Source organism: Gekko japonicus, unplaced genomic scaffold (assembly GCF_001447785.1).
Source record: "Gekko japonicus isolate JY-2015 unplaced genomic scaffold, Gekko_japonicus_V1.1 scaffold594, whole genome shotgun sequence".
Taxonomy (NCBI): domain Eukaryota; kingdom Metazoa; phylum Chordata; class Lepidosauria; order Squamata; family Gekkonidae; genus Gekko; species Gekko japonicus.
Window position 1 is genome coordinate 336,504 of NW_015160852.1, and position 27,702 is coordinate 364,205.

General features: G+C 39.7%; 2 protein-coding genes across 2 annotated transcripts in view; one reads left to right on the plus strand and one right to left on the minus strand.

The window, feature by feature from the left end:
- The window catches only part of PLEKHG7 (pleckstrin homology and RhoGEF domain containing G7), a 40,434-nt gene extending 37,500 nt beyond the window's left edge, over nucleotides 1-2,934 (plus strand). The window contains exons 13-16 of the mRNA XM_015420938.1: nucleotides 368-447; nucleotides 1,490-1,649; nucleotides 2,298-2,395; nucleotides 2,827-2,934. Of these exons, the coding sequence (XP_015276424.1) occupies nucleotides 368-447; nucleotides 1,490-1,649; nucleotides 2,298-2,395; nucleotides 2,827-2,934 (446 nt within the window). The remainder of the gene's footprint in view (nucleotides 1-367; nucleotides 448-1,489; nucleotides 1,650-2,297; nucleotides 2,396-2,826) is intronic.
- A 3,645-nt stretch (nucleotides 2,935-6,579) lies between these two features.
- Nucleotides 6,580-27,702, minus strand: part of EEA1 (early endosome antigen 1) — a 73,994-nt gene continuing 52,871 nt past the window's right edge. The window contains exons 20-29 of the mRNA XM_015421013.1: nucleotides 25,414-25,515; nucleotides 24,693-24,887; nucleotides 23,959-24,141; nucleotides 21,634-21,819; nucleotides 20,565-20,696; nucleotides 18,575-18,760; nucleotides 13,801-14,039; nucleotides 10,792-10,912; nucleotides 9,900-9,998; nucleotides 6,580-8,688 (exon numbers count right to left, since the gene is read on the minus strand). Of these exons, the coding sequence (XP_015276499.1) occupies nucleotides 8,566-8,688; nucleotides 9,900-9,998; nucleotides 10,792-10,912; nucleotides 13,801-14,039; nucleotides 18,575-18,760; nucleotides 20,565-20,696; nucleotides 21,634-21,819; nucleotides 23,959-24,141; nucleotides 24,693-24,887; nucleotides 25,414-25,515 (1,566 nt within the window). The 3' untranslated portion in view covers nucleotides 6,580-8,565. The remainder of the gene's footprint in view (nucleotides 8,689-9,899; nucleotides 9,999-10,791; nucleotides 10,913-13,800; nucleotides 14,040-18,574; nucleotides 18,761-20,564; nucleotides 20,697-21,633; nucleotides 21,820-23,958; nucleotides 24,142-24,692; nucleotides 24,888-25,413; nucleotides 25,516-27,702) is intronic.

Genomic DNA, 27,702 nt, shown 5'->3' on the forward strand with positions numbered 1-27,702 from the left:
CATATCCCAGGAGGCATATCAGCGCTTGTGGGCATGCTCAAGGGAGAAACTATTTTTTAAAATGACCGACAGCAACAGTCCTTGGCTGCCGGGTCTGATATGTGTCTGATCGATCAAGAATGGGATAAAGGGGTGAGTCTGATCATTATTCTCTGTTACAAAATACCCCGAATCAATTAGAGGCGGATTAAAATGCCCATCTGACTGCAACCCCAGAAAAGCTTGCAGAATTCTGAAATTAGAAAACTGATAATGTATTAAATAAACTTCCAAACTATTTTAGTCATACAGATTCAAAAGCAAGCAGCAGTGAGGAATGCATGTTATCAGTTTTGTAAAAACATACAACTCTCTGCTTCTCCTTCAGAACATACAAGACTCATTGACATCTACTTGTTTTTATTCGACGATTTGCTTTTGATTACAAAACTTAACCGGCACAAAAAGGTAACAAAAAAATTGGTTACAGCTGCCACATACACATATCTGTAGAAGTAACAAATGCTTTAGAAAATATTTTAATTATTTTAAAAATTAAAAATGTTAAGGGTTTCTATGTAGATAGGTATTGCTAATATAGTGACTGTACAAAAGCAAAAAATTGAAGAATGGGATACGGTGAGTCTATCATAAATATTACATCTCCTAGATGACAACTTCTGATAGTATTACACATGCATGCTGCCCTGAGCTTCTTAGGGGATGGAGTTAAACATTAAATAGCTTACAAAATACAAATTTCTTTTATAGCTGTGCAGTATTTTCTCCAAGAGGACAGCTTCTACTATGTCCTGTGGCGTTTTAAAAAAGGAGAAACAGTCAGCCTCTTTAGGAATGGTAGTGACAACAGTCATAAGGAAGAATGTAATTGTGGCAATAAAAGGAATGAAAGTCAGGTCAAGGCAGTAAAGAGGCACCAAGGAGTTTGGGAAATTTGAGATGACATCACAAAGTTGCAAATCTTTTTCAATATCTCCCTTCACTGGATAAAATAAGAAGCAGATAAATGGAACATAGATCGATTGATGTTGACCGGACTCATAAAAACCCTGTGTATGATTGCTGAGAAACCAACATGTAAATGTAAAAAATACTGAAAACTTCCATTGTTTTGTGTTAAAATAACATCCCTCAGAGGGGGTTTCTCTCTTCCCTACTTGTAATGTTGTTGTCACACTGATATTTTCCTTCATTAGGCACCTTGCTGCTTCTTTTGACTGGATGTTCTCTAAGGTAACAAATCAATGCTGAACATTGTATAAGTTAACACATATGCTGAGTTTTTCATTGTGTTTGTTACTGTGAATGCTTGGAAGAAAAGTTCAGGAAAGCAATTTCTCCTTTTCTCATTCCTTTTTGTAAAACAAATGAAGTTAAATGGGCTTTGTTCCCCCTACTACCACATTTTGCTTGGAAATTTGCCATTTCTGTTGTAGTCTAGAACATATACACAGTAAGATGTTTATGCAGTCTAACTTTTTTATTTCAGAAATCTGCATGTTCCAACATGAGTTTAATACCTGTCTGCCCTTTCTTCACACCCGAGTTGCAATCTTTGCTTGAAGAAGGTGGTTCTTGCACAGTGCTGAACCAGCCTATTCCATTAGACAGGCTGATTGTAAAAAACATTGATTCAGTCCACGTAACAGGTACACATTAAATATGTTCTACATATGGCATAATTAAGATGGTAAATATTAAGCAGAGGTATGGTGTACATGCAGTGCTAAGCATTTTGTATATGCATTTCAAGAAGCTCTCTTTTAAGCAATCAAAAATCAGACAAAGCAGTCCAGCAAGGAATGCAAAACCAAAGCAGAAAACCTAGCTGGCTAATCTACTGTGTGTAGCTCTGGCATCTCAGCTGGCATTCATGATCAGCAGAGTCTCCAACAGCATAACAGCGGGATGGAAGTTCTCTTCTGTATAGGTGTGTGTGTGTGTTCTATACTAAGTATTTTACATAGCTATTCTTATGCTAGCAATTGCCCTCAGCCCATTAACCATCCAGCCAATTAGAAAGCTGCTTCCAGGATAGATCCCCAGATTGCAAACCACTTCAGATGACAGTTTACAGCTGCTCTTAGTTAATCACTTCTGCCAACCTAAGCAACAATCCTGATAGCAAACTGGCATGGGAGTTAATGGCCTCTATAGCCAAGAAAGTTAACACCTAGGTAGAAAAATTCTCTTAAAGGAGACCAGTTTCGTGCTATGTTTAGAACTTTAAGATGGCAGGGACAGGCTGTTTAGAGATCATGGGAAACTCTCTTACCAACTGTCAATATTTTTCTTAGTTTTAGGACTACGAAACACTTTTCTAATACAGCAAGAAAACCAGTATCAACAGTGCATAGCAGCTTTCTTAATACAAGCACAGTCTGAGTCAGTCAAGGTAGGCATCTTAGTTTATAAACTTTACTTTAAGAAATCACATGTAACCACACAAGGGACTAATTTAAAAATACATTACTAACTGATTGAGCTATTATATCTGCCTACTATGCTTGTGCACTGTTACTACCACACCTGAACGAGAGACCTCCTTAAAGTTTACCATAAACAGTGCTGTTGACATTGAAATGCCAGGTAATGTAAAACCCTCAAGGTTTCTGTAAAAAAGAATATGGTAGAGGAAGCAAAACCAGCTCTGTTTTCATACTGGAAGAGAATCTGCTTATTAGAGAACAACTTTTAATTACAATGGCAATTTTTAAACCACCTGCACTACATGGAAAATTAAACTATAGTTTATTATCTATATTGATAAATTAGGTTACTTGTGTCATTAAAACAAAGTTTACAGAATATTATTTTCTATTGCAGAAAACATGGATGTCACAGATGGAGACTGCGATGTCAGATTATGCAAAGAGACACACAACCCCCCAAAACTCATTTTTAAGCTTACCAGCTGAATCAACTGAAATTTAATTGTTGTTATTTGTAAAATGATGGGCATTGGTAATAATAGGCTTACTTTTTTAGAGCAAGCCTTTGGATGTTTGCAAATATTTCTGGGAGAGTATTATTCCCCGAGTGGAAATTAGAAAGAAAGAAAAAGGATTATTTGGATGGCCAAGCACCGATTACAATTCTCTGAGGAAGAATTTTCAAGTGTCCTGCTACAATTCTGCTTTTTACTGGTAAGCAAAAAAGGAGAACTTGGAAAAAGCAACACTTGCTTTGGCAGTATATACTAAAATTGGAAAAGTTATAATACCCAAAGAGGAAAAAAGACTATCACGAAATCAACAACTCTTAAATTGTCTTAATTTCCTCTGCAGTCCCGTTTATGGCAGCAGTAATCACAAATCACACATTTATTTATGGTTAAAAGAAATGCTTCTAGAATGTATTTCACTAGGATACCACTGAATATCACCTACACTGTTTTCTTACTTCAGAAATCAATTTTCCAAACCTACAGATGTTCATCAACTAGCCATCTACCATTGACATTCAAAAAAGTTCCCCTTGTTTTATTTTTTTCTACACAAATTCATTTTTGATGCAGAGTAAACATCAGGAGTTCAATGTCCACGATGCACAGCTTGCAAGAAGAGTTGTGATGTCTTCCTGGGTCAAGTCTCTTTTACAAACTTCACCTCAACAGACATTTTTTCACTTTCCCACAGTCTCCACTGCACCAGAGATCAACAAGAATAATGTTTTGGGATAGATTTTTTGTTTTGGATTTAAAAATCCACACAAGTCTGCAGCTGTTAACTGAGGTTTGAGCTAACTTGACTTAAGACAAGTTTGTTTTTCTTTAAAAAGAGAGATGAAAGTTTACTTCAAACAGCACACTCTGTGGCAAATATTAACAGTTAACATGGAGATATATGATTTCAGTTTTAAAACCATTCATGCTAGCAGGCAGGGGGCCTTTTCCCAGGCTATGTTTTGTACTATGTTACACCCTGGTTAAACCGTTACAACTAATCCACAGGACCCAGGTATAATTCAGCAACATTCTGTTTCAGGCTGTACCCTTGAAGTTACGTTCCTGTTAAGCTAACACATTTATCACAATATTATTTCTGCTTCCCAGCTTAAAACTGTCCCAAGCCTGTCAAAATTCAACTGACTCTTTGCTTCACCTAGCCCATCACTCCTATGAGTTGATGGAGGCCTGCTGAGATTGTTCTTCAGTTTCGGGGGGGGGGGGGCTGTCTGCCACTTTTAGCAACTAAAGTTGGCACTAGCAGAATGGAGAAACAAAGCGAGACTGCTAGAAACACAGCAACAGGATGGCTGGTGCTGAAAACTGCTTCCACATAGGTTTGTTGGATCACATGGGAAGCACCCACAATGTTACTGTACCTTCACGATGCTAGCAGAACTAGTATTTGGATACTTTGCACATGAGCTGGACCAACAACAGAAACACTTTTCAGTGATACCTTGACATAACTGTTAGAATCTGCATTGTGTTTGCTTTTAGCAGCTCCTTAGAACTAACAACTATTTTCACAATCAAGCATAACACACATCTACACCACAAAATCAGGGTCAGGGAAATGTTTTGGATATTTTAAAAAAGACTTATAGTTTTCTACACTGGCAAGTACACAGTAAATTAATCATTGCAAACCATCTAATAGAAATGTCTAATTTTATTTTCAGCCCAATAACAGATTAGAATACAAAAGTAACATGTTCACAATTATCCACCATGTGTTTCATACAGAATTAGCTGATGCAAGGTGTCATTTTCTTTTCCTCGGCTTTCATGACTTTCCAAATGTAGAGTTTAGGGATTACAGTGCATACTGAACTAAACCCTTTCACAATATAAGGCACAACTACATGACAACAAGTCATAAACACGCCACTGAAAGGAGGACTTAAGAGAATCCAACTTATAAAAATAGTCATGCAAGACTATCTACAGATCGTATGACTGCAAGAGTCCAGTTTAAAAAGAAGTGCAATGTAATTTATCTAATTTTTCCTTAATACATTTCCTGTAAATATAAAGGTAAGCACAGAAATCATCCCATTTTAATTTATACAGTTATACAGAAAAATCAGTAAATATTATGCACAATATTCACATCTGCGACCATAATAAACCAATTATTAGAAAGAGGCCAACAGGACAGGACAGCTTGTGGCACACATTCATTATAGTGTAATATCATTTGTCAACCTTGTCTACAGCTCTGAAAAAAGAGGCTAATATAATGGCACATAAATGTTAATGGTAGCCTGTTGCCAACATGACATACACAGCTGATATAGTCCAACAAACCATAGCTAGGACAGTTTGTGTTGATAATTTAACTCCTGTCCAACTGCTACAGGGTGGTGGTTGTTTTTTAAGAACTAAGACTAAGTGCATCAATCATAATTTGAAACTACTTAATACACATACATACCGAAATATTAAATTTTTGGTAAGACAAAACACTTGCAAATTTGGCAGTCATCACAAATTATACTTATACTTAACAATATAGTGAGGAAGGAAACCCTATCAAAATGAGCTTTAGTTGAATTTCATATCCAGAGGTAGTTAAATGAAATCTTATATAGAGTCATCAAGTGTCGGATTGAATTTTATTTTTTAAAAAACAATTTTCTTACAAAAGTGACAAATCCTATACAAGCAGCATTTTGGACAGGTGTCTATTATAAAAAGTTTCTGTGTTTGCAAACCCAATATGACATTCTGCACTGATCCCCTTTGGTGCTGTGAACTGGGATTTAGCAACATGATACAGTGGACCTTTTGTAAGAGCCAACAAGACACCTGGACCTGCCACACCAGATTGCAGACTGATGTATCAACAATGAACAAACCACTTAAGAAGTGTTTAACTTGGAAGGCGGCCAGCAGCAAAACTTACTATCCATGTGGGGATGGCAATGGAAAAAGAAACCACTGTTGAACATGGTGCCTCTTTAATCAGCACACAAAATATTAGTTTACTAACATCAAATATTTTCTGTTTCTCATTGTACCTGTTGTAAAATGACTGCATAGAATACTGTGTTGTTTTATGGACAGACAGAAAAACTGTCAGTAATGAGGACTAGTAGCTCTTAAGTAGCAATTATAATTGTTTTAAGGGTATACTTCTTTTAAGCTTTAGTCATTCATAACGTAACGTAAAACACAAACCACACAGGCTCTTAGGTTGGGGTTTTTCCTCTGTACTTATTGCTATGATCTGTCAAACAGACCATCCAGTAAATTCTAGTGTGATTTAATGGTCAAAAAACAAGATCCCAAAAATGTATAATGAAAATACAATGTAAATTCAACTACGATGTAAATGTGCAAAATGGCTAAATCCATATTTTTTAGTTTTTTAAAAAAATTAAATAAAACAATGGTCATTAAGAGCATGCAGATTCTTTTATGATATATGTATCTGTGGAAATGCATAGGAATTATGGATATAATATTCCTAAACACCAAACAAAATTACTATGGATTTCAATCAGCATTTATCTAAGAACATACACTTCTGTGTACCAATTACGACATCAGTTCTTGCAAAATAGTCATTTAATCTCTTGCATATTATATTCATTACACTAGAAAGAAAAAGTGCATAGTGCATGACAATGCTATTCTTACCCTTCCTGAGGTTTTCTTGGTTTTCCACTTGAAGTAATTCAGATTTCCAAATTGTACCACTGTTAGAGAGACCTTATGCTGTTCTGCTGGATAAATGTTCAGTTCTGTCCCAAAATATATGTAATTTCTAGGGCTGTAGTGTTTAATCAATTAAATGGTTAACCAATTAACAAGGGCCTGGTTAATTGTATACAAGTATTTACAAATGTATGGCGGATGCTACCTTCAAAGAGGCATCGAACATGGTATCTCATACTGGAGTGAATGCTGCCCCAAGATGGTGCCTACTGCAAGAGCATCAACCAAAACCAAAATATTTTTTCTTCAGAACTTGTTTATTCAATGTGCAAGCTTATATATATTTAACCAATTAAAACTCATTTTTAATCAGGTGACAGCCCTAATAATTTCCTGTTCTCCAGTGGCTGCTTTGGATATTTCTTTTCTCTGTTCCAGTTTCAGGACAAAGGGGAATAACTAAATCTGGCATAGGCAGAACTTGCATACCTGAATCAGGATGTTTGCAAGTTTCATGCATCATATTTGAATCTGACATTTGGAAATTTCAGTGGTATCTGTGTTCTGTTGTTTGCCCATCTCTTCCAACCCACTAGCTTTCAGAGAAAATAACATTCAAAGTGTCTCTAATTATTCCCAAACTGCATTACAACGATGTTAAACAAATGAGCATGTAGCATCTGTGCTTGCTGGGTTCACTTCATTCCTAAACAAGGGAATCAAGGAAAACTACACGACATTTTAAAAAGTTCAAAAAACTACAAGCTTTAAATTTTAAATGCCATCTTGTATTTCAGTAATCCTAAATTTTACAAGCATGTCACTATTCTGAAGCAACACAGTGGACTGTGCATGTATGTATTCATGTAAGGACATTATCTGCATACCTTCCTTAGCCAAAACATGACAATATAGCAACATGACATATCTGCCACCTGCATCCAACTGCTAAACTTATTAATAGCAATTTCAACTGAATAAAATATGGCACCATTGTACTGTGCCCATGACTGACATATACCTCATTAAACAAGTTCAGGTAAGGCAAGACAGATACTGGTGATAGAATTTTTGGTTTTCAAAAACCTTTAAAGCCATCCCTTATTAACAGAGCTGGGTATTTTATTCCATTTATGTGGGCTGACTAACCAAACCTTTAGCAAGAACTGAGAAAAAGATGACAAAAATATACACTGGAAATGCAGGAGCACCAGGGTAACTAACTACTTACCTGGGAAAAATATTTTTAGTGGTAGCCTAAAAATGCAAGCAAGCGTAAGAGCTTGCAGAGAAGGATTAAACACAGACCTACCTCAAAGATACAGGAACTTGCATATTAATGAGGATGTAATCCACATAAAGACCTTGGATATTATGTATTCTCAGATACACTACAGTCTTAACACTGCTTTTCATTTCCAGTGAAGCATATAGTAATACCCTAGTGAACAAGCCCAAAATTTTAAAATCTCAAGGCAGTTTTCCATTAACTGGGTGCACATCACAAAAGTAGAACTCCCAGCAAACAAAAAGACAAAAAAACAAAAAAGCTGCTTGGGACTATTATCTTAAGCATTCCAATGCAGCCAATAAAATGCAACTATGCCATTTCAGCGGCTATATTTGATACACAAAATCCCTACAAATACATTTACTTAAAAGATGTTACTTTTGAACAAAGAAATCAGAATTAAAAAAATACATTGTTGCTTCTCTGCTTAAACTTTATTTACAGGTTATTGGGGATTTTTAAACTAGACACAGAAGCTCCTGTAGGGTGAAACCCAAACACGCCATAGATAACGTCAGCCTCACAAGAAGTACAATTTGACTTACTTTAAATGCTACTAGAATTTTGCCAATTGTTACAATCATTGCCCAAACCAAACAGTAGTCTGAGTGCTGTACGAAGTGCATAACAGAAACGTTTATTCTAGCATAACATGTAAGGGTAGTTATCCTTGTAAATCATTGAAACAAGTATCACAGACACGAACAGGTTTCTTTGAAGAAGGAGTTAAGGCATTCTTTGATGAACACTCAGCACAGAAGATATTTCCACACTGTCTGCAGTGATGCTGTAGAGGAAAATATATATATTACACATGCATGCTACACCACCACATGCATGCATAGTGTTGCCAATGGAATGTTAAAATAAAACGATATATATACTACTTCTAGAAGCATTCTGAGGTTAAGTGTTTTAACAACATTGTTCGGTAAGTTTTATGCCAAAAATATTCCCAGTAAATAGGATGACATGGACTCAGTTGAGGAGAAATACATATAAAGTGACTACTTAGCACCATAGATTTTTCATGAACGATCTAGTCTTGGAAGTCCTCAGACTACCACAATCCCTCTCCTCCACCTTCCTAACAAGGGTCTCTGAATCCTTCCTGGTTACAACAAGCCATAATCACAAACTACACTTTCTTTTTTGCCTAAAGGGAGGAATAAAAAATAGTTGAATCCTCATTTGTAGGAAAGAAAACCAAACCACTTGGTTTTATTTACTGGTTCAGACACAAACAAACTATGGTTTGCTGAGAACCAGGAAGTCTTCAATTCCCCAGCCACAAACAAAGGTAAGAAGGAAAGTGACATACGATTCTAAGGGCTTTGCCACAGCAATCAGCCCCATAAAAACTGCTAGAGAGTATTCTGTTATGCCCAGGCAGCTAAAAAATGGAAATCAGTTTGAGTAAATCTGATACTGGCCCTGTTGGAATAAAGAACGTAAATGGACATGGAATGGACATGCATCCCTCAATGACACTTTCACATTACAGTGTTCATAGTCTTAAAATTGTATCCAGCTGCATACAACCTTTCAGATTACAAAAGAAGATTATGTCTAGTTGAGCAAGATAGGTAGCCATGTTAGTCTATCTGTAGCAGTAGAAAAGAGCAAGAGTCCAGTAGCACCTTAAAGATGCACAAAATTTGTGGCAGGAGATGAGCTTTTATGAGTCACTGCACCCTTCTTAAGAAGTGAGCTGTGACTCATGAAAGCTCATACCCTACCAAGCATTTTATTAGTCTTTAAGGCTACTGGACCCTTGCTCTTTTCTAGTTGAGCAGGTAGTGTCATCAATTTTAAAGAAGTGAATACATAATACAACATGACTATTAGGGGATACCTTAAGCCTCAAGGTATATCGCTTAAGGAGAGGAAATGTTTCCTTTAATAAACCTGACAGAAACCAACATTTTAACCTTATCTCCTTTTAAAATAATTTCCTTAAAACAAGGGGCTTCAAAAAGAAAAAAAGAATACACATACCCTTCTTATCGTTACAGAAAAGTTTTTTCCACACGACATGCAATTCTGAACCTCATTGTCTTCTGCCCACTTCCTATTTAGGGCTTGTGTATGTTTGATCTATACAAAGTTTTAAAAGTAGCTTTTAGTAAATCTTAAATCAAAAATTCAAGACAGCAGAACAATTTAATGGAAACTCAGCTATAATGTTGATGTCAGGGGGCAGCAGAGACAACATCAGATTCCCCCCCCCCCACTTCTTGGCACCCCACATTTCAGTGGTTGGCCCTTTACCAGTCAGTCAGTTACTGACAGCAGTCCCTCTGACAGCCAGCCATCAGATGATCAGCTGTCAGGAAGCTCCACCCTGGGGGCAGGGAAGGACAGAAATGGGAATGGTTGCTCAGAAGGTGCTTTTGGTCCTTCTCAGGTCTCACCATGCCTCCACAGAGCTTCTGGATGGAGGGAGGCCACTAGCCATGCTTCAGGCCTGGCTAGCACCTTTAAAAGGCTGCAGGGAGGAGGTCAAGAAGTACAAATTAGCTCTAGCTCCTATCTCAGAAGGGAGTAGAGCTGGGGGACAGGAAGTTAAATGGGATGGTGTTCAACCCCTGTCCCTCTCTATCTGAAGACACTTAAGCCAAATCAGATCCTGGTGCACAACAACTGTGACCTGGGACCCAACAGTTGGTAACATAAACACATATATCTACATAGATCTAAACCCAAGGATCCAGTCCTCTAAAAAAACCAATCAGCTAATAACTGTTGTACCTAGAATAACTGCATTTTTATAACCAAGCCTAAGCTCTCTGTGTTCATTTCATCACCTTCAAAAGTCCTGCTAATACCTGTTTACCTGAATGGTTTAATATTAGCACTGACCCCAAGTTTAGACGCCAAAATGGAATACCTGCAGTGATTGGTTCTCTCTGCCAAGCTCTTGCATGGCTGCAGTAGTATCATCCAGTTTTCTTCGTGCATCCATCAATTTGCTTTGAAGCTTTTCAATTTCTCCTTCACTTTTAAGGCACCTAAAAAATGAGATGGTAAACCATTTTCTATTTTATCAAAATCCTATTACAGTAGGCTTTCACAGTTCTAATTGGGAAAATATAAAACTAATACAATAGCTGCCAAATAAATATAATTAACCTACCATAAACTATTTTTGCTTCTGTTTGATACCACCATAAAAGGACAGTTGGTGGCAGATACAAGCAGAGGTGCTTGAAGTGGATTACGGAAGGAATGTTCCCTCAGTTGTGGGTCTGACTAGCCATATGAATCAAAGCAACCAAAAAGAACTTAGAATACTAAGCCTTTTTGTTTCTGTTCAATGACAGACACACACTCCCAGGATTTTCTGATATGAAGTTACAGTTCAAAAGATGTGAATCAATACTTCAGCTTGAGTCCAATAAGAATTCCAGTACAAATAGAAAGCCAAAAGGAAGCTAAATAGTAAAGAGCTTTGAAAGTATTTAAATACACAATGATTGAAGCTCAGATTGAATGGATATCACATATTAAGAAGGGCAGCATCAAACCTGGGAAGATGCTAGAGCCCTTGGATACAGAATGTTGAAAGGATTGCTAAATACATACAGGGAGACTGAAGAAAAATCAAATGATTTGCATCAATTTTCACTGTGGAAAAGCGCATTTACCCAGGCCAGAACCGTTTTGGAAAGTACTCAGTTCTTCCATGTCTAGGAATTGACAAGAGATGACGTTCTAGGGCTAACCAACAAATTAAAAACTAGCAAATTACTGGGTTGTGGCATACACCTGACTGAAAGGCATTCAAATATGAAGCTTTTGATCTCCTAACAAATACATGCAGCTTTCATTAATTAGCTTCCTCCCAGAGGACCAGAAGGCAGAAAATTCAAGGCTATCTTGTGGCTTAGAAAGTCATTCGATAATGGGAAACAATGAGTATGAATAAGTGGACAAATCTTACAATGGAAGGAAGCAAGTAGAGGGTTTCTCACGGATTAGTTACTGGTATTGGGACTGATGCTATATAATTTGTTCATAAGTATGCTCTAGAAGAGGTAGAGGAACTAGAGATCAAATTGCCAACATTCGCTGGGTTATGGAGAAAGCAAGAGAGTACCAGAAAAACATCCACTTCTGCTTCACTTACTACACTAAAGCCTTTGAGTGTGTGGATCACAACAAACTGTGGCAAGTCCTTAAAGAGACGGGTGTACCAGACCACCTCACATGTCTCCTAAGAAACCTGTATAAGGGTCTAGAAGCGACAGAACTGGATATGGAACAACTGATTGTTTTAGCATAGGAAAAGGAGTACGACAAGGATGTATATTGTCACCCCACTTATTTAATTTATATGCAGAGTACATCATGTGAAATGCCGGCCTGGATGAATCACAAGACGGAATTACGATTGCTGGGGAAAACATCAGATATGCAGACAATACCATTCTAATGGCAGAAAGTGAAGAATACCAAAAGAGGCTCTTCCTGAGGATGAAATAGGAGAGTGCAAAAATTGGCTTGAAACTCAACATCAAAAAAACTAAGATCATGGTATCTGGCCCCATCAATCCTTGGCAAACAGAAGGGGAAGTCATGGAAGCAGCAACAGAATTCACATTCCTGGGATCTAAGATCACTGCAGACAGTGACTGCAGCCATGAAATTAAAAGATGCCTGCTCCTTGGGAGGAAAGCTATAGCAAACCTAGACAGCATAATAAAAAGTAGAGACATCACCCTGCCAACAAAAGTCCATAGGGTCAAAGCAATGGTATTCCCAGTAGTAATGTGTGACTGCAAGAGTTGGACTATAAGGAAGGCTGAAGAATAGATGCTTTTGAATTATGGTGCTGGAGAAGACTCAAGAGTCCCTTAGACTGCAAGGAGATCAAATCAGTCAATCCTAAAGGAAATCAAACCTGACTGTTCCCTGGAAGGCCAGATCCTGAAGCTGAAGCTCAACGGCTGAGCCGTTCAGAAGAACGGGATATAAATACAAAATAAATAAATAAATAAATAAATAAAAATATTTTAGCCACCAAATAAGAAGGGAGCACTCACTGAAGAAGATCCTGATGCTGGAAATGACTGAAGGTCAAAGAAGAAGGGGATGGCAAAGGATGAGACAGTTAGACAGTGTTATCGATGCAACGAACATGAAACTGAGCAAACGAAGACAGGAGGGCCTGGCGTGATGTGGTTCATGGGGTCGCGAAGGGTCAGACTCGACTGTGTGACTGAATAACAACAACAATGATCTAGAAGGAATGAAGTGACCAGGTTTGCAGATAACACTATAAACATTCAGGATGCTGAGAAGGCTTCAAAAAGATCTCACTAAACTGGGTGAACAGGTGACAACAACGGGCAAATAAGGTTCAGGGTCTGAGGAACTGATGTCCTTGCACAAATCTGTGATATGGGTGCATACAGTTCAGGTCACTTTATTTCAAAAAGGTTATGGAAAAGGTGCAGAAAAGGACAACATAACAGAGGCTTATGAAATTACGTACTGAGTGGGAAAGAGGGGGGAGAGATTTCCCCCCCTTCCCATAATAAAGGAACTAGAAGACACCTAAGGAAGTCAATGTGCAGTAGACTCAGGACAGAAAAAAAGAAAGTACTTCTTCACTTAAAGAATGATTGCCCTGTAGGATTCACTGTCACAGGCTGTGGAGGTGGTTTAAAAGACAATTAGACAACATCAAAGGGTCTTATCAATGGCTATGAGCCAGGATGACTAAATGGAACCTCCATGTTCAGACACAGTAATCCTCTAAACAATGCTGGTGGCTTTGACTTACACTTAGTAAACAAATTTTAAAAGTATTCCATGTTAATTTTATGTACCAGTAGCAACAACTCTTTGAATATTTAAAAAACCAACAGTCCCATTACCTTATTCACTGGCTTACCTTTCTAACAACACTCTCCTCTCATCCTGATTATTTTGTACTGTGGCTTCCAGTACTGCAATCTCTCCACGCAGATCATCTGTTTGTTTCTCTAGCTCACCAACTCTTCTTTGGCTGCTTTGCCACTCTTTCTTCACCGTACTCAGGTTTTCATTCAGTGCTGTGATCTGCATGTTAAGCTTACTCTCTGACTCCTCGTGACTTTTACATTGTTCATCTTTTTCCTTGATCTCCGCTTGCTAAGACAAAAATAAACATTTAACATGCTGACAGAATAGAACAGAAAACTTGCTTACCTAATGAATTCTCCTATTTGTTTGTCTGACAGTGGTCTAGACAATCAGTGCTCTCTTCTTCATCCACTAGAGGATGGAGGAGAATTGGAAGCACTTCCCAATTCCTCCTTACAGCCAGAGTCTCCATAATAAAGCACAACCTGTACTTTGCTGGAGAAACAACTAACGGTCACCTACGAAATGGATCCTCGACCACCGTCAGGCAAAGCAGAAGAATTCACGTTCTCCCTATTTGTCAGCCTCCAGTGGTCCAAAAACCACAATGTTACAAGTTGTGACAGTAGCCTCAAGGAAGGAAGGTAAACAGAGAAAAACAATCGGCACAGAACACCCCACTAGAGCACCCTTCTGACAAAGGATCCTAATGGAGATAGAAGTACTGACTCAGCACTGGCTGGAGAACACACGCACAGAAGGCCATGTAGCTGCCCCACACAGTCTCCACAGATGCCACATAATGGAAACCCAAAGAGGAAATTGATCCACTAGGCAAGTGGGCCATAACCCTACATGGAGGTGACTGTCCCTACAGACTTTCACATCACAGCCTCTAAGCCATCTAGCAACAGCAACAGAAGCCTTAGATGTTCTGTTGCCTCTATCTCTTATTCCATATGACGACTTTCTAAAGGGAAGAAGAGATTGGATGTATACCCCCGCCCTTCACTCGGAGTCTTAGAGTGGCTTACAAACTCCTTTCCCTTCCCCCCCCCACAACAGACACCCTGTGAGGTAGGTGGGGATGAGAGAGCCCAAGGTCATCCAGCAGCTGCAAGTGGAGGAGTGGGGAATCAAACCCAGTTCTCCCAGATTAGAGTCCACACACTTAACCGCTACACCAAACTGGGAGGGCTGCATCCTTCCAAGGTAGATTCCACACATCCTCCTGACTTCCAGGCAATGGCACGCTCTCTCTTGGGGTGGAATGGTTTGAGGCAAAAAGGAAGGTAGGATGGCCTCTTATTCCCAGTGAAAACTGTCTTTTACCATAGGAATGCTTACCCTCAGAAATCTTACATTACTACAAAGACCCTTGTTGCCCTATTTAAATTGCAAAGACTAGGAAAGCAGTACCTTAAATTATTTTCTTCCGCTCTTTTACAGTCAAGACCAATGAGAAGGGGGACCAGGGGGGCTATTTGGGCTTGGTCTCAAGAAGGGGCCCCATATTAACAAGTGTCTACTTGTTAATTTTTTGGCATTTGATATGTTTCACAACTGGTTTTTATATGCATCAACATTTTACATTTTTATTATGACTCAGAGCTTCAAAAGGTGAAAGCTACCTGGATTTCTCTGGACCTCTGAAAGGGGCTACTTGGCTGCACAAGAGGGGAAAATGGCTTGCTCACATGCAGTTGGTGGTGTTCATCATTTGTGCATTTGTGCATTCACACTGACGGATTTTACACCTGAAAAGTGCTTTGATTCAGGAACTCCTAGAGCTACCTTTCAGGTGCAAAAGACTTTCCCAGCAGAGCCACAGCCTCAAGTAGGCATACCCAAAGGGAAGAAGTCAGGTCGTCATACCCTTCCAAAAAGTAATGCCACAGCAGCTGAAAACCGCCTGTTGCAGGGAAGGAAGCTGTAAATTCACAGATGACCAGTCAACATCAGTTATCGCTGGGCGATCTGTTTTTCTTCTCTGTAGACTCTGTGCACCACAGTGATGGGTAAAGGTAAGTAAGCTTACCTCCCTGGAGAGATGCACAGATCAAGGAGAAGAGGGAGCACAGCCTTGCTGAAAGATTCATCTGTTCTGGCAACTTTGGAAGGATCCAGGTGGCTGATCTGAGAATCAGTAAGAAGCTGAAGACAGCTCTCATGAAATTAGCTCTAACTACCCCAGGAAGTATCTTATGGGTCAGCTCACGTTAAGAGCTTGATGGCAGCTGTGAACCAGTGGCCAAACTACTGAAAAGACATTCTTTGTCCTTTCTTTGGGTCCAAGAAGCACAGGAAGAGGCCTGGTTAACATGAATATCATATGAACAGGCACAAGTATTTCCCAAAACAGATAGTTTTGCTCAAGCAGAAGAACAACACCCTTCTGGCATCCAGGGAATGCAGGACCCTAGATGTCAGGAAAATAGGAGGGAAGAACAAGGTACTGTTGATGGAATCCAGAGACATCTTTTGGCTGGAAGGAAATGTCTATGAGCAGAACTGCCTTATCCCTGTGAATCTGCAGGTAAGGAAGGTCTGAGTGACACAGCAAAGTTCAATGGACCTCTTTCCTGAAACTTGGAAAGTGACCTGAAAGTGAAACTTGGAAAGTGACCTGAAAGTCAGTGTAAATTGGAAATTTGGAAAGTGACCCTAAAAGTGAGGCATCATAGGTAGCCATGGGCTTAAAGTCTTCCCATTAGTTGGGTAGTAACTAGCTGTAAGTTCCATAATAGTGTAGTTGGTGTATGAATTTTCTAAAATTCAGGACCATCTCCACCAGAGCATTCAAAAACAATACTGTTTAATGTGTCAGTGTCCTGTTGTAGTTCTCAGACAAAGTCTGGAACCTTGGGAAGATTGAGAAGGTGACGTATGTTCTGTGCATCTTCTGGGCATGGAGCAGGGGTCATGGGGAGTGTGGTGGGGAGGTAGTTGTGAATTTCCTACATTGTTCTGGGGTTGGACTAGGTGACCCTAGAGGTCCCTTCCAACTCTATGATTTTACGATTCTTTGGGGGAGTTGGATCAGATATGGGCAACTGGGAATGGTGATTCTATGGACACGTGAAGACTGCTTTGGCAGACATTGTTACCAACACTATTGCAGTAGGAACTGATGCAGATCAAACTGAATGCATCATGGCTGGAACCAAGGAATGTTCTGTGGTTTCCTAAAGGAGCAGTGAGTTTCAAAAGTTGCAGATGAGAGATCACAGCCAACATGAGCAAGATTCTGTGTGGACAATCGTTTGGAAAAACCCTTCAAGTACTGGTCCTAGTATCTCTGGTACCACTTTCTGCTGCCAACAGCAGTGGGCATACTAACAGAGATTTGCCAGAACCAGTTCTATGGTTCCCATCATACAAAGACTGATACTGTTGAATCTGAAAATCAAGTCCTAGAAGAATTGAGTTATCATGAATGAGATGAGAATCTAGCTCAAGGAGACTCTGACAAAAACAGGTCAGGATGTAGAGGTTCAAGAATGCCCGACTGGGACTCTTTCAAGCAGCCTTCAGAGAAGCATCCTACCAGCTGGACATTGAATTCTATAAGCAGATTGCATTCTCAGGATCAGGATGATATCTTGAACCACTCCTAAGATTGGTTCCAGAGGTACTGGGACAGAGACTGGAGGAGCAGATGTTCATTCATCTACCTTGACTGGTATTTCTCCTTATGGTGCTTATTCCTCAGTTTCTTTTTTTATATATAAAATATATTTATTTCGATTTTCTTAGATGCATTACAACATGCATGTCGTATTCAGATTACATATATATATATATCAACTTCTGGAGCCTCAGTTTCAATGATGACTGAGCTCAACACTTCTGGCTAGTCAGCTTAGTCTTCTGCTTGCTCAGTACCAAGAGAGTCAGTAGTTATGGATCCAGCATCAGAAGATGAACTGAAAGCACTGAAACCAAGCAGAAGGGTTTCTACATATTCAGCACCAGTTCTCTGATCATCACATCTCCACAAATATGGCTCAGAGGAAAGACCAGTCACACATTGCCTATTTAATAAACTTGAGGCACTGGAATTAAGTTTTTAGTGTGAGTTGCTCTTCAGTGTGCAGGAGAGGGCAATCATGGGCATCTGACAATGACAACTTTTCACTGCACTGTCAACACTTAAGAGTAGTTAAGTGCTCTCGGGGGCACAGAGAACTGAAACAAAAGAAGATATGACAACTTTAGATGAAGAGAAAATGGAAGGCACAGCAAACTGTATGTTTCTTTATGGAAAACTAGCCCACAGAGGAGCCTCTTCTGATGAGAGTATTCCCCATTGCGGCTGTTGTTGTGGCAGACAAGAGAGAACAAAGTGGGACGAGATGGGACTCCTCACCTTTTTTATGCGTTGTAAATAAAGTGGTTATTTTGTGTTTCTTTATACATGTACACTATTTTTTACTACTCCTGCTTTTGAAATGTACACAGGTTTTTGGGGAGTGATGAATCCATAAGGTCAGGAATAAGTTTTAAAGTCTTTTTATACTATATTTTAAATATTTTGTATTTATATATGGTTTTGTTTTTCTGCAATTCTTCATTTCTTCGTTTTGATTTCTGTTGCAGCTGTTCCCTTTTTGCCTGATTGAGTACAAATATATATTAAACATAAATTGAATTCAAGTTACGTGATTTCTGATGCATTCTTTAATAAGCCTCAGTCATGAGTTCAAAAAGCAATTTCACTTCCACACGGAGACTGTAATTAGGGGCAGGAGACATGCCATTAGCTTACACTAACATTCAAGTATGCCTGGATAGCAAATTATCTTCATATTATGTATACTAACCAATTTTGCTTCAAGTTCAGAATATTTCTTCTTCAAAGCTTCTTCTCTCTTTTTCAACTGATCTTTCATAACTTCCTGATTCCTTTTCTCCTGTTCAAGGGCGGTATTGATGTTATCGACTTTTCCCTGAAGCTCTAGTTTCTGCTGAATCAACAACTGCTTGGCCTCTTTTAGGTTTGTAACTTCCTATTAAAATATGCACAATATTACAAAATAAAAAGTTAACATGTGAAAAATAATTTCAACTGCATTACTACAGTTTTAGAGTCATGTGTGCTAAAGTAACCAGAAGATTTCTCTGCACCACAAAAACAAGATAAAGGCATCCAATTACACTATTAGAGTAAATATATTTTATCTCTTAACCATTCCAAGAACTCCGCTGAACTCCTCAGGAAGCACCTTAATGTTTCCAGATGAGAGAAAAGGTCAGTGTGGTTGGGAAAAATCTCAAAGCATATGAACAAGAAAAACTCAGTACTTGGTGTGTGCATTCGGATGTACCCGAGCCACAAATCTACCTGAAAAATACCTTACCAGTATTTTTCAGTATCCCAAATGTACTTGGGTTTTCTTGGGAAAACAACCCCACCCCCCAATCCTGGATATATTTGGGAACTACCAGGTAGATCTGAAAACAGCGGAGAGGAGGGAGCAATCTTCCTGTTGGGCTCCTTAAAGTTTAAAGGGACTGCAGAAGACAGCCCAAGGATCAGCTGTGCCGGTGGGGAGCAGACTGTGCCCACCGGATCAGCTTGGGGCTGGCTTCTCACGCAGCCCAGTTTAAACTGGGCTGCAGATGAAGCCAGCCCCAGGATCTGCTATGCCACCAGGAAGAGATTGCTCCCCGCAGGCTGGGCTTTGAGCTGGCTCCCCCTGCAGCCTGGCTTAAACCGGACTGCAGGAGAAGCAAACCCAGCTAGGATCTCCTGTGCCATGTGGAGCAATGTGCTCCATGTGGTACAGCTGCTCCTGGGGCTGGCTTCTCCAGGATTGGGCTGGCTTTTTAAAAAATTGGTATTTTTTCTTCTCGGGTTTATTGGACCCTCCAAAATTTGGGATTTTTGAAAAAATGGATCTGAATATCGTACCGGTATTGGGACCCAAGTTTTTCAGAAATCCTGAAGTTTTGGGGGGTCCACTAGACACAAACAAAAAAATACCAATTAAAAACATTGCACACCCCTACTCTGTACACAGGAGGAAAGGTGGTTAATTGAGCAGGAAGAGGGTTGATGAAGACTGAGAAACTGAAGCACAGCACACACAAAAGATGAACAATAGAGCCGTGACAGAAGGCTGAAAAAAGAGGTTTGCCAACCTGTAACTGGTGTTCTTCAAGTGGTAATCTGTACATCTGTGCTCACAGAGTTTTGATTCAGAAAGACATAAAAATTCTTTTTGCTTTAACGCACAGGGTCCTCCAACATGGCATAAACACAGGCTCCATTTCAGCTCAGCCACAGAAAAAGGTATGTTCTGATGGTAGGAAGGGAGTGGACAAGCAGGGAGACCTGGGAGCTATGGGCTATCTTTCCAGCACTGGCTGGTGCATACAGCTGCTGTGGCCACCAGAAGTGCTGCCACTGTGCATCACCTGCATGCACTTCTCCATCAACACTGGGAAGCTGGAAGCATGGGTGTCAGAATGCTTCCAAGCAAACAGGCAGGGGAAAGCACATGGGCAGGTGGACGGGGAGATGGACGGGTTGGGGGGGGGGTGTCTATGACAATGGGCCCCACCTCAGAGTATGCTGAGATTAGCCTTCTTTGACTGACCAGTACATGATATATTTTGAATATAATAGTGCAACCTGAACAAAATTGCCAGTCACTGGCTTATACCCTGATGTTGCAATCCAATGCATTCCAGCTCTTTTGACTTCATTAAAAGAACCCACAAATCTTGCAGCAACAGTGATTCCCATTTTTCCAAGGAATACATAAATACTAGTCTGTGACCACATGGATCTCCCATGTGACAACATACCTTCTCAAATTCTTGTTTGAAGGCCCTACCCTCTTCCTTCAGCTTGGCATTCTCTTTTTCCAATTTGTTGTTTATATTCTGGAGCTCAGTTGTTTTGGATTTTTCATTTGCCAAGTCTTTTTCTTTTAAAGCCTTGAAAGGAAAAAGCCCGCAGATGTGCTTAGGAGACTTCTTTCTGTTGATCTATGCTATTATAGAAGCACTTTCATTTTCAGTAAGGAGAGGCGCCTTTTAATACTCCACAGCATGTTCCTCCCCTACATAAAAACTGTTCAACAGAATTGCTTTCAATCTACCACAAAATACTATCATATACAGAAGAAATGATACATGTCAAAGTTGTACTGTTATTGTATATATCACCTTGCTTGTACTGCATCCCCTTCTACTTTGTAACCCACCTTCTGATTATAGAAGATGGGGCTTTTTTATTATCTTCCAGTTCTGTAATCATAATCCTACTGCATTGTTTATCAGATATCTAAGCCACCCTGAGCCTGTCTTGGCGGGGAGGGTGGGGTATAAATTGAATAAATAAATACATAAAATCTTATTCTGTCTGACTGAATTGTTTTTATATTTTGTAGTTAGACTTGCGTCTTGGTGGGAAAGGCAGGCTATAAATGAAGTAAATAAAGAGCTCAAATGTATCTATATTTACTTAGAAGTAAGCCCGACTGAGTACAAGGACTTTAAATTGTGCACAGGAGCACAGATAAAAAGATATTCACTATTATTTCCCCAAGGCTAGCTTTGGAGTTTGTTACCACCGAACCATTGTAGCACTGAATCCATACTATTACAATAATTTTGGAATTTCACATATTCTAGATAAACTATGTTATTTTTTCCTAGGATACATTTTCAAGCTTAAATCCATTCTGAAACCACCTCTATTTGCATGGCAGACCAAGCACACCAAAACAGTTATTACCAGGTTCTCTGTCAAAAGATTTATGCTCTGAAGAATGCAACCTTGCTTTAAAAGAAAAGAAAAATAGTGTCAGGAGCAACAATTACTAGAACCCCAGCTCAAACAGCAGAAGTAGGGGGAAAGGATGGAAATTACCTTCTCTTTCTGTATTTCCTGTAATAGTTTTTCCTGCTCCTTCAACTGCTGTTCTTTTTTTGATGCATCTTGCTCTAGTGTAGCTCTTACAGTCTTAAGTTCTTTGATCAGCTGATTATGATTACTAATTTGATTTCTGTTAGAAATCAGTTCCTCTTGAGCTAAAGCAAGCTTCTCCTCTGTAGACTAATTTAAGAAAAAGCAGTTACTAAAAACAAATCAGTATAATCATAGAGTCAACTCTTGACAATGCTCAGCAGTAGACCTGACCCAGACTGAGTCCCAAATTATCCATCTGTTCATACTAGTTAACCCTGCCCTATCCCAGAAGAGGTCCCTAAAGACACAGAAGCGACATGTTTTTCTAGTCCCAACCAATAGAAAAGGTGGCAGTTTAACCCTACACTGGGCATAGGAATATGGAAGAAAGTGATAAAAGGTAGAACAGCCATTATTAAGCGACTGGACAAAAATGGCAATCAACCCACACAACTTGAAGCTTAATTTATTGAGGAATTTAGATTCAAGCCAATGTAGCTGCTGAGTATTCCAGAAGTCTCCTCCAACTGTCATGTAAAAAAAGAGGGAGACTCTAGAAATATAAAGGTTGTACAGTGTAACAAAAGGAACAGCAATCAACCAATCATATTCGGAAGAAAATGTTCACCCACAGTTTACCATTTTTAGTAAGCTTCCAAATGGCGAATTTCTAGAACTAATTTCCCCTTTTTACCATGACCTTGGTCTTTATCAGTTAATGGAAGCCACTCTGCTACTGCAGAGATCATCTCATTAATTTAGGCAACTAATTAATTAAACCTAGGAAAAGCAATGTCAGTCTCCAAGAAAAGTGATGTTCTTCCTGAGAGTATGCCTTTGCTCTGAGATAGCTGGGCCTAGTCTAAGCTTTTGCAAGGAGGACAACTGAAAAAGGGAAGAGAAAAGAAGGTAACCTTCCTGGCCACAATAACTTCTTATAGGTCTTTACTTGCATAAAGCTACTATTTATCTTTAATAGCTGTTTAGTAATGTGCACAGCATGAAGTATACTATAACAAACACAAGCAGGTTAATATTCAATGATACTCAAGTACAAAATGGCCTGTTTACAGTTATAGAAAAGTATTTTTACTACTGTTAATATCTGTGTGAAAATGACATCTCTTGCTGCTGTTTGCTGAAACTGCTCTTAATTAACAGATTTTGATTGCTGTTTTTAGGATTTCAGAATACGCATTTTACTCTAGTTCCCCAAGCAGAGAAGTATGTTTTTTTTTAAAAAAAAAAACCTGGCTTTTATCCAGGGAACTGCAAGCACAGTATCATTTGTACAATGCATCTTTTTCATTTTCCCTGTCTTGGTGCAGAAAACCACTCTCAAGGATCAGGGAGCCTTCATGAGACATGGGGGGTTGAGGTGGCAGGGGGAAAATAAAATCAGCATACATTGCCTCCCTCCCCCGTGTCCTTTCACTTGTACAGAGAGCAGAGCTGGACCCAACCCAGCAAATTAACTCATAGGATAGCCTTAAGTAAGCATATAATGAGAAAATACATCAAATATTTATTTTTCACAAATAGTCCAGCAGATGGTGCCACTATAATATGTCAACTGCAGTCTAGTGATGAGAATTCTACACTTCTAGGTATATTAATTTCAAAGTAAGCACTTCATTCATCAGGTTATAATTTTAACATAATATCCCTTCATTTGTCTAAACAAATGGTTTCACAGTGCCCAGTAATTTACCGCCCCCCCGAATCCTTCACTAGCAGAACCTTTCCCCCCCCGAAATTCTAAGTGTGGTTTGGATTAACCAGACCATTTCCACAGACATTCTGGGCTGCAGAAGGATGTAGGAAGCAAGAAAAGTTCACTCCGTGGACAGAAATCCCTGTGCCTGCAGAAACAGTCTAGGAGCTCTAACCCTGTAGGTGTGAGTTATATAATAGCGTCCTTCCCTCCATCCTTCCTTTGGCTATGTACCATTCAAACAAACTCATACAAGGCCCCACCTATTTCTTCAGTGCACCCCAAGACAGTTACTGATATCTATAGAGCAATACATATTTAACATCATTTCATAGAAACAACTGACAAATACCCATAAAAGAATTGTCAAAACTACATTCATGTTAAAAATTCATGAAGAACAGCATAGAGATATTGAGACACAAAATAACCAGTAAGGATTTTAAATTTAGGCACACTGGTGCAGATGTGAAACCAATTACAGTGTGAAGTTCCAACACTACTGTACAACACTGTACACACTGCACCACTGTGCATACTGAAAAGATGTCCATTAAATAAATTTAATGTACCTTTAGGTCTTGCCGTATAGCCAAGAGCTCTGATTCTTTACCATAAAAATCCAGCTGAATTTTGTCCAAATTTTCCTGGGTTTTTTTATGTGCCTTCTGGAGTTCTGCATTTCTTTCCCTCTCTGCTGTAAGCTCCTGGGTCGACAATGTTATCTGCTGCTGTAGTTTATTCTCTAGTTCTGCCTAACACACAAAACAATAAATTTATTTTACAAGGCAAGCAAGACAAGCAATTAAAATAGAAACAGAAATGAGGATCCTTTGCAAATCCAATGACTACTAATGATTTCACATAGGCTAGACCATGTCTACTAGCTTACTTTACTTGTCAATGCAAATTGATATATCTAACAGCCAACTGTACCTTGACCTGAGGATACATAAAAATTCACTGTCTGGGTGGAGAGCAGGAAGTTTTTGCTGCAAACTTGCCCCTCCAGGTTTGCAGAGAAATCTAAAGACCCATGGAAAAAATAGGAGGGGGGGGTTTAAATCTCCCAAACAAAGGAGTGTTCTACACATGTTCGGACAATGCTTCTCTGTTGAAGCACTGATGGGGAGCCGCTGGGGGCTCCTCCTCAGCATTTAGCTCTAAAGTCTCTCTCTGCTCAGCTGATGCCTGTCACTCAAGACTCTCTGTTTATGTGAAGAATTAACCCTTCACAGTCCTTTAGCTGTTTGTACAGTACTTGCAAGCTTTTAAAAAGTGCAGTCTGTCACAGCAGGACTCTTACCTTTTCTAAAAGAGCTGTTTTTAATTCAGCTTGTTGTGTTTCAATTTGTTTTTTCTTCTGGTCAAAAGATTCCTTCACTTCTTTCAACTTTAGCTGGAGCTGCTGCTCATTCTTTTCTTTTTCCTTTAAAACACCTTGAATCTGCAGTACTTGTGCACGGGCCAAATCGAGGTCTGTTCCCAGTTGCTTGGAGATCTACATATAGAAATGTAAGCACAGTGTGTTATCACTACTTTAGAGATTACTAGTTTAATACTGCTATTTTTACATTGTGCCTAAACAAACTTATACTGTTGCTACAGTATTTTCCACAATCTATTCTACACATTTTAAATCCATGTTGTGAAATTTGTGTTTTATTGTATTTTAACTTTTTAATGTGAGCCGCCCTGAGCCTGCTTCCGCAGGAAGGGCAAGATCCAAATCGAATTAAATAAACAAATAAATAAAATACCAAACAAAAACACTGCAAGCTTCTTAAAAACGAGCTACGTTTTCTGCTTTTAAACACACAGACATGCAGAGAGAAATTGGGATTTAACCTAGGACTAAATAAATAATTCACTGTAGTCTTGAATAAGACCTGCTTATATGTGAGACTCAAGAAAATATTTCTGCTTACTCTCTACAAAGTTTGGCCCTGAGCAAAAGTATTCGGGGGGGGGGGGGGGGTGGCGCTACTCCAAGTTTTTCATGCCTTTACTCATATAGTCAACATTACCCCTTCTTGCTTTTCCAATGAGTTTTTCAGTTCATTTTGTTCTTTAGCTATAGATTCCGACTGGACTTGAAGTTGACGTTTAGCTTCTTGACAAGACTTCTCCTGTATAAAATGAACACTTTGTTTGCACTTCATTGTCTCCACAGTGCATGACAATAAACATTGCAAAATCTACGAAATATCAATGAATTCTGACATCCTCTTAAATCCAATTCAGTGGCCAACTCATAGTTCACAGCATTTAAGTACTCCAAACACACAATCCTATCAAGTCCTTTCAATCCAATATATTATTGAATCTGCTACCACAACATTTCTAAAAAAGAAACCAATTATATATTTTTAAAATACTACAAATGTCACCTTTTCAATCATTAACAAATCTTCACCAGTTATGACAACAGACTATGTTAATCATAACTGACAGTGGCAAAAAGAGGAAATAACTGTTTTACAAGTAGGGATCTGCAAGAAACTTGTGGGAGCAGCTATCCCATTCCCCCCACCTTTGCTTTCTCCCCTCTCCCCCTATTTCTCTGTCTCACTCTTTCTCCCTCCCACCACCTGTTCTCTTACTCTCTTCTCCGTGCCTGTCACTTCCTTTCTCCTTCTGCCCTCCCACCCCATTCACTCTCTCCTTCCGCCCCCCCATCACTCTCCCAGCCAGTCTTCCCTCCCCCCACAGCAGCAGTAACAGTGGCAGGTCTCCAGGAATCACAATGGATCCCTTAACTACAGAGGTAAGTTTCCCTTAAAGTTGTCAGCTCCAGACTGGGAAATTCCTGGGGATTTGGGAGTGGAGCCTTGGTAGGGGAAGGTTTGGGGAGGGAAGTGACCTCTAGCCTCCAAAGAAGCCATTTTCTCCAGGGGAACTGATCTCTGTCATCTGGAGAGCAGCTGTAATTCCAGGTGATTTCCAGCCCTCACCTGGAAGTTGTCAACACAAGTTCTCTTGGAGGAAATGGCGGCTTTGGAAGGTGGAATCTATGGCATCATACCTGTCTGAGGTGCCTCCCCTCCTCCAACCCCACTCTCCCCAGGCTCCACCCCTCAAATCTCCAAGAATTTTCCAACCTAGAGTTGGCAACCCTATCTCCTTCCTACCCAACCTACCGTCATCTGCTTTACCCCTTCAGCTTTCCACTGCCGTCCTCTCTACAGCCTCTCCCTAAAAAGACCATGGTTCTTCACACTGGGGACCAAATCAGCTTACAACCCTGTGAAGTAGGAGAGGCTGAAAGTATGTGACTGCTGCAAAATTACCCAGTCAGCTTCTACAACAAGATGGGGATCTGAACCTGGTCTCACAGACCCTACTCTGAAGTCCTAACTACTACACCATACTGGCTTTAATGCGGTGGCTGCTGTTGAAGAGAAGCAAGCAGCCAAGGCTCAGTTGAGTCATGCAGGTCAAGTGAATCAAGTCACCTAGAGGATGCTGCCAGGCCGAGGGTTGACAGCCTCTTAGTGGGACCTGGAGATCCCCCAGAATTACAGCTGAACTCCAAACATCTGTCTCTCTGGAGAAAATGGCTGCTTTGGAGGGTAGACTCTGTGGCATTATACCATGTTGAGGCCTCTACCCTCCCTCCCCAAACCCTGCCCACCCCAGGTCTCACCACAAAATCTCCAGGAGTTTCCCAACCTGGAGCTGGCAACTCTAGCTAGGCCTGGTCCTAATGAGTCCTCCCTCAAAGGCCAAATTAGGACTACAAAGGGCCCTGCCTTCTCCCCCTATCTTTTACTGACAGATACAAGCTTAGAAAGCTGTGGTTGCCTAGCAACAGCCACTGAGGGAATCCATTGCTTAAAGTGCTCCTTTTATCATTTTCAGATATTTTTAAGCTGCCCAGTGTATTTTTTCACTTTTTTTTTTGCAAACCTTGGGCCCTTTTCAGGTTTGTAGAAAGATCCGTCTTGCCCATTCACAACTCCAGTCATCGGATTTGAGTATCTAAAGATATCCTTACTTCACTATTAGAATATAAGATTCTTTTACACGATGGACAGAAGTTTTGGAAACAAATAATGAACAGTTTATACTAAAAACCTTTGCATTTTAAAATTATACCACTGTGTGTTGGATTCAGTGTAACATTTTCACTTGTGTTAGAGCTCTTGTGCAAGCAGAAATGCAAGAAAAATACTGGAATAGCCATTTGCACTTAAGTCATACACACTGTATCTCCCCTTGCATTTCCACTTGCACAAGATCTTGGGTAATCAGTTTCTGGGCCCTATACAGAAGAAAGTGGTAGGTGTTACACAAAATCTTGACCAAGAGAAACT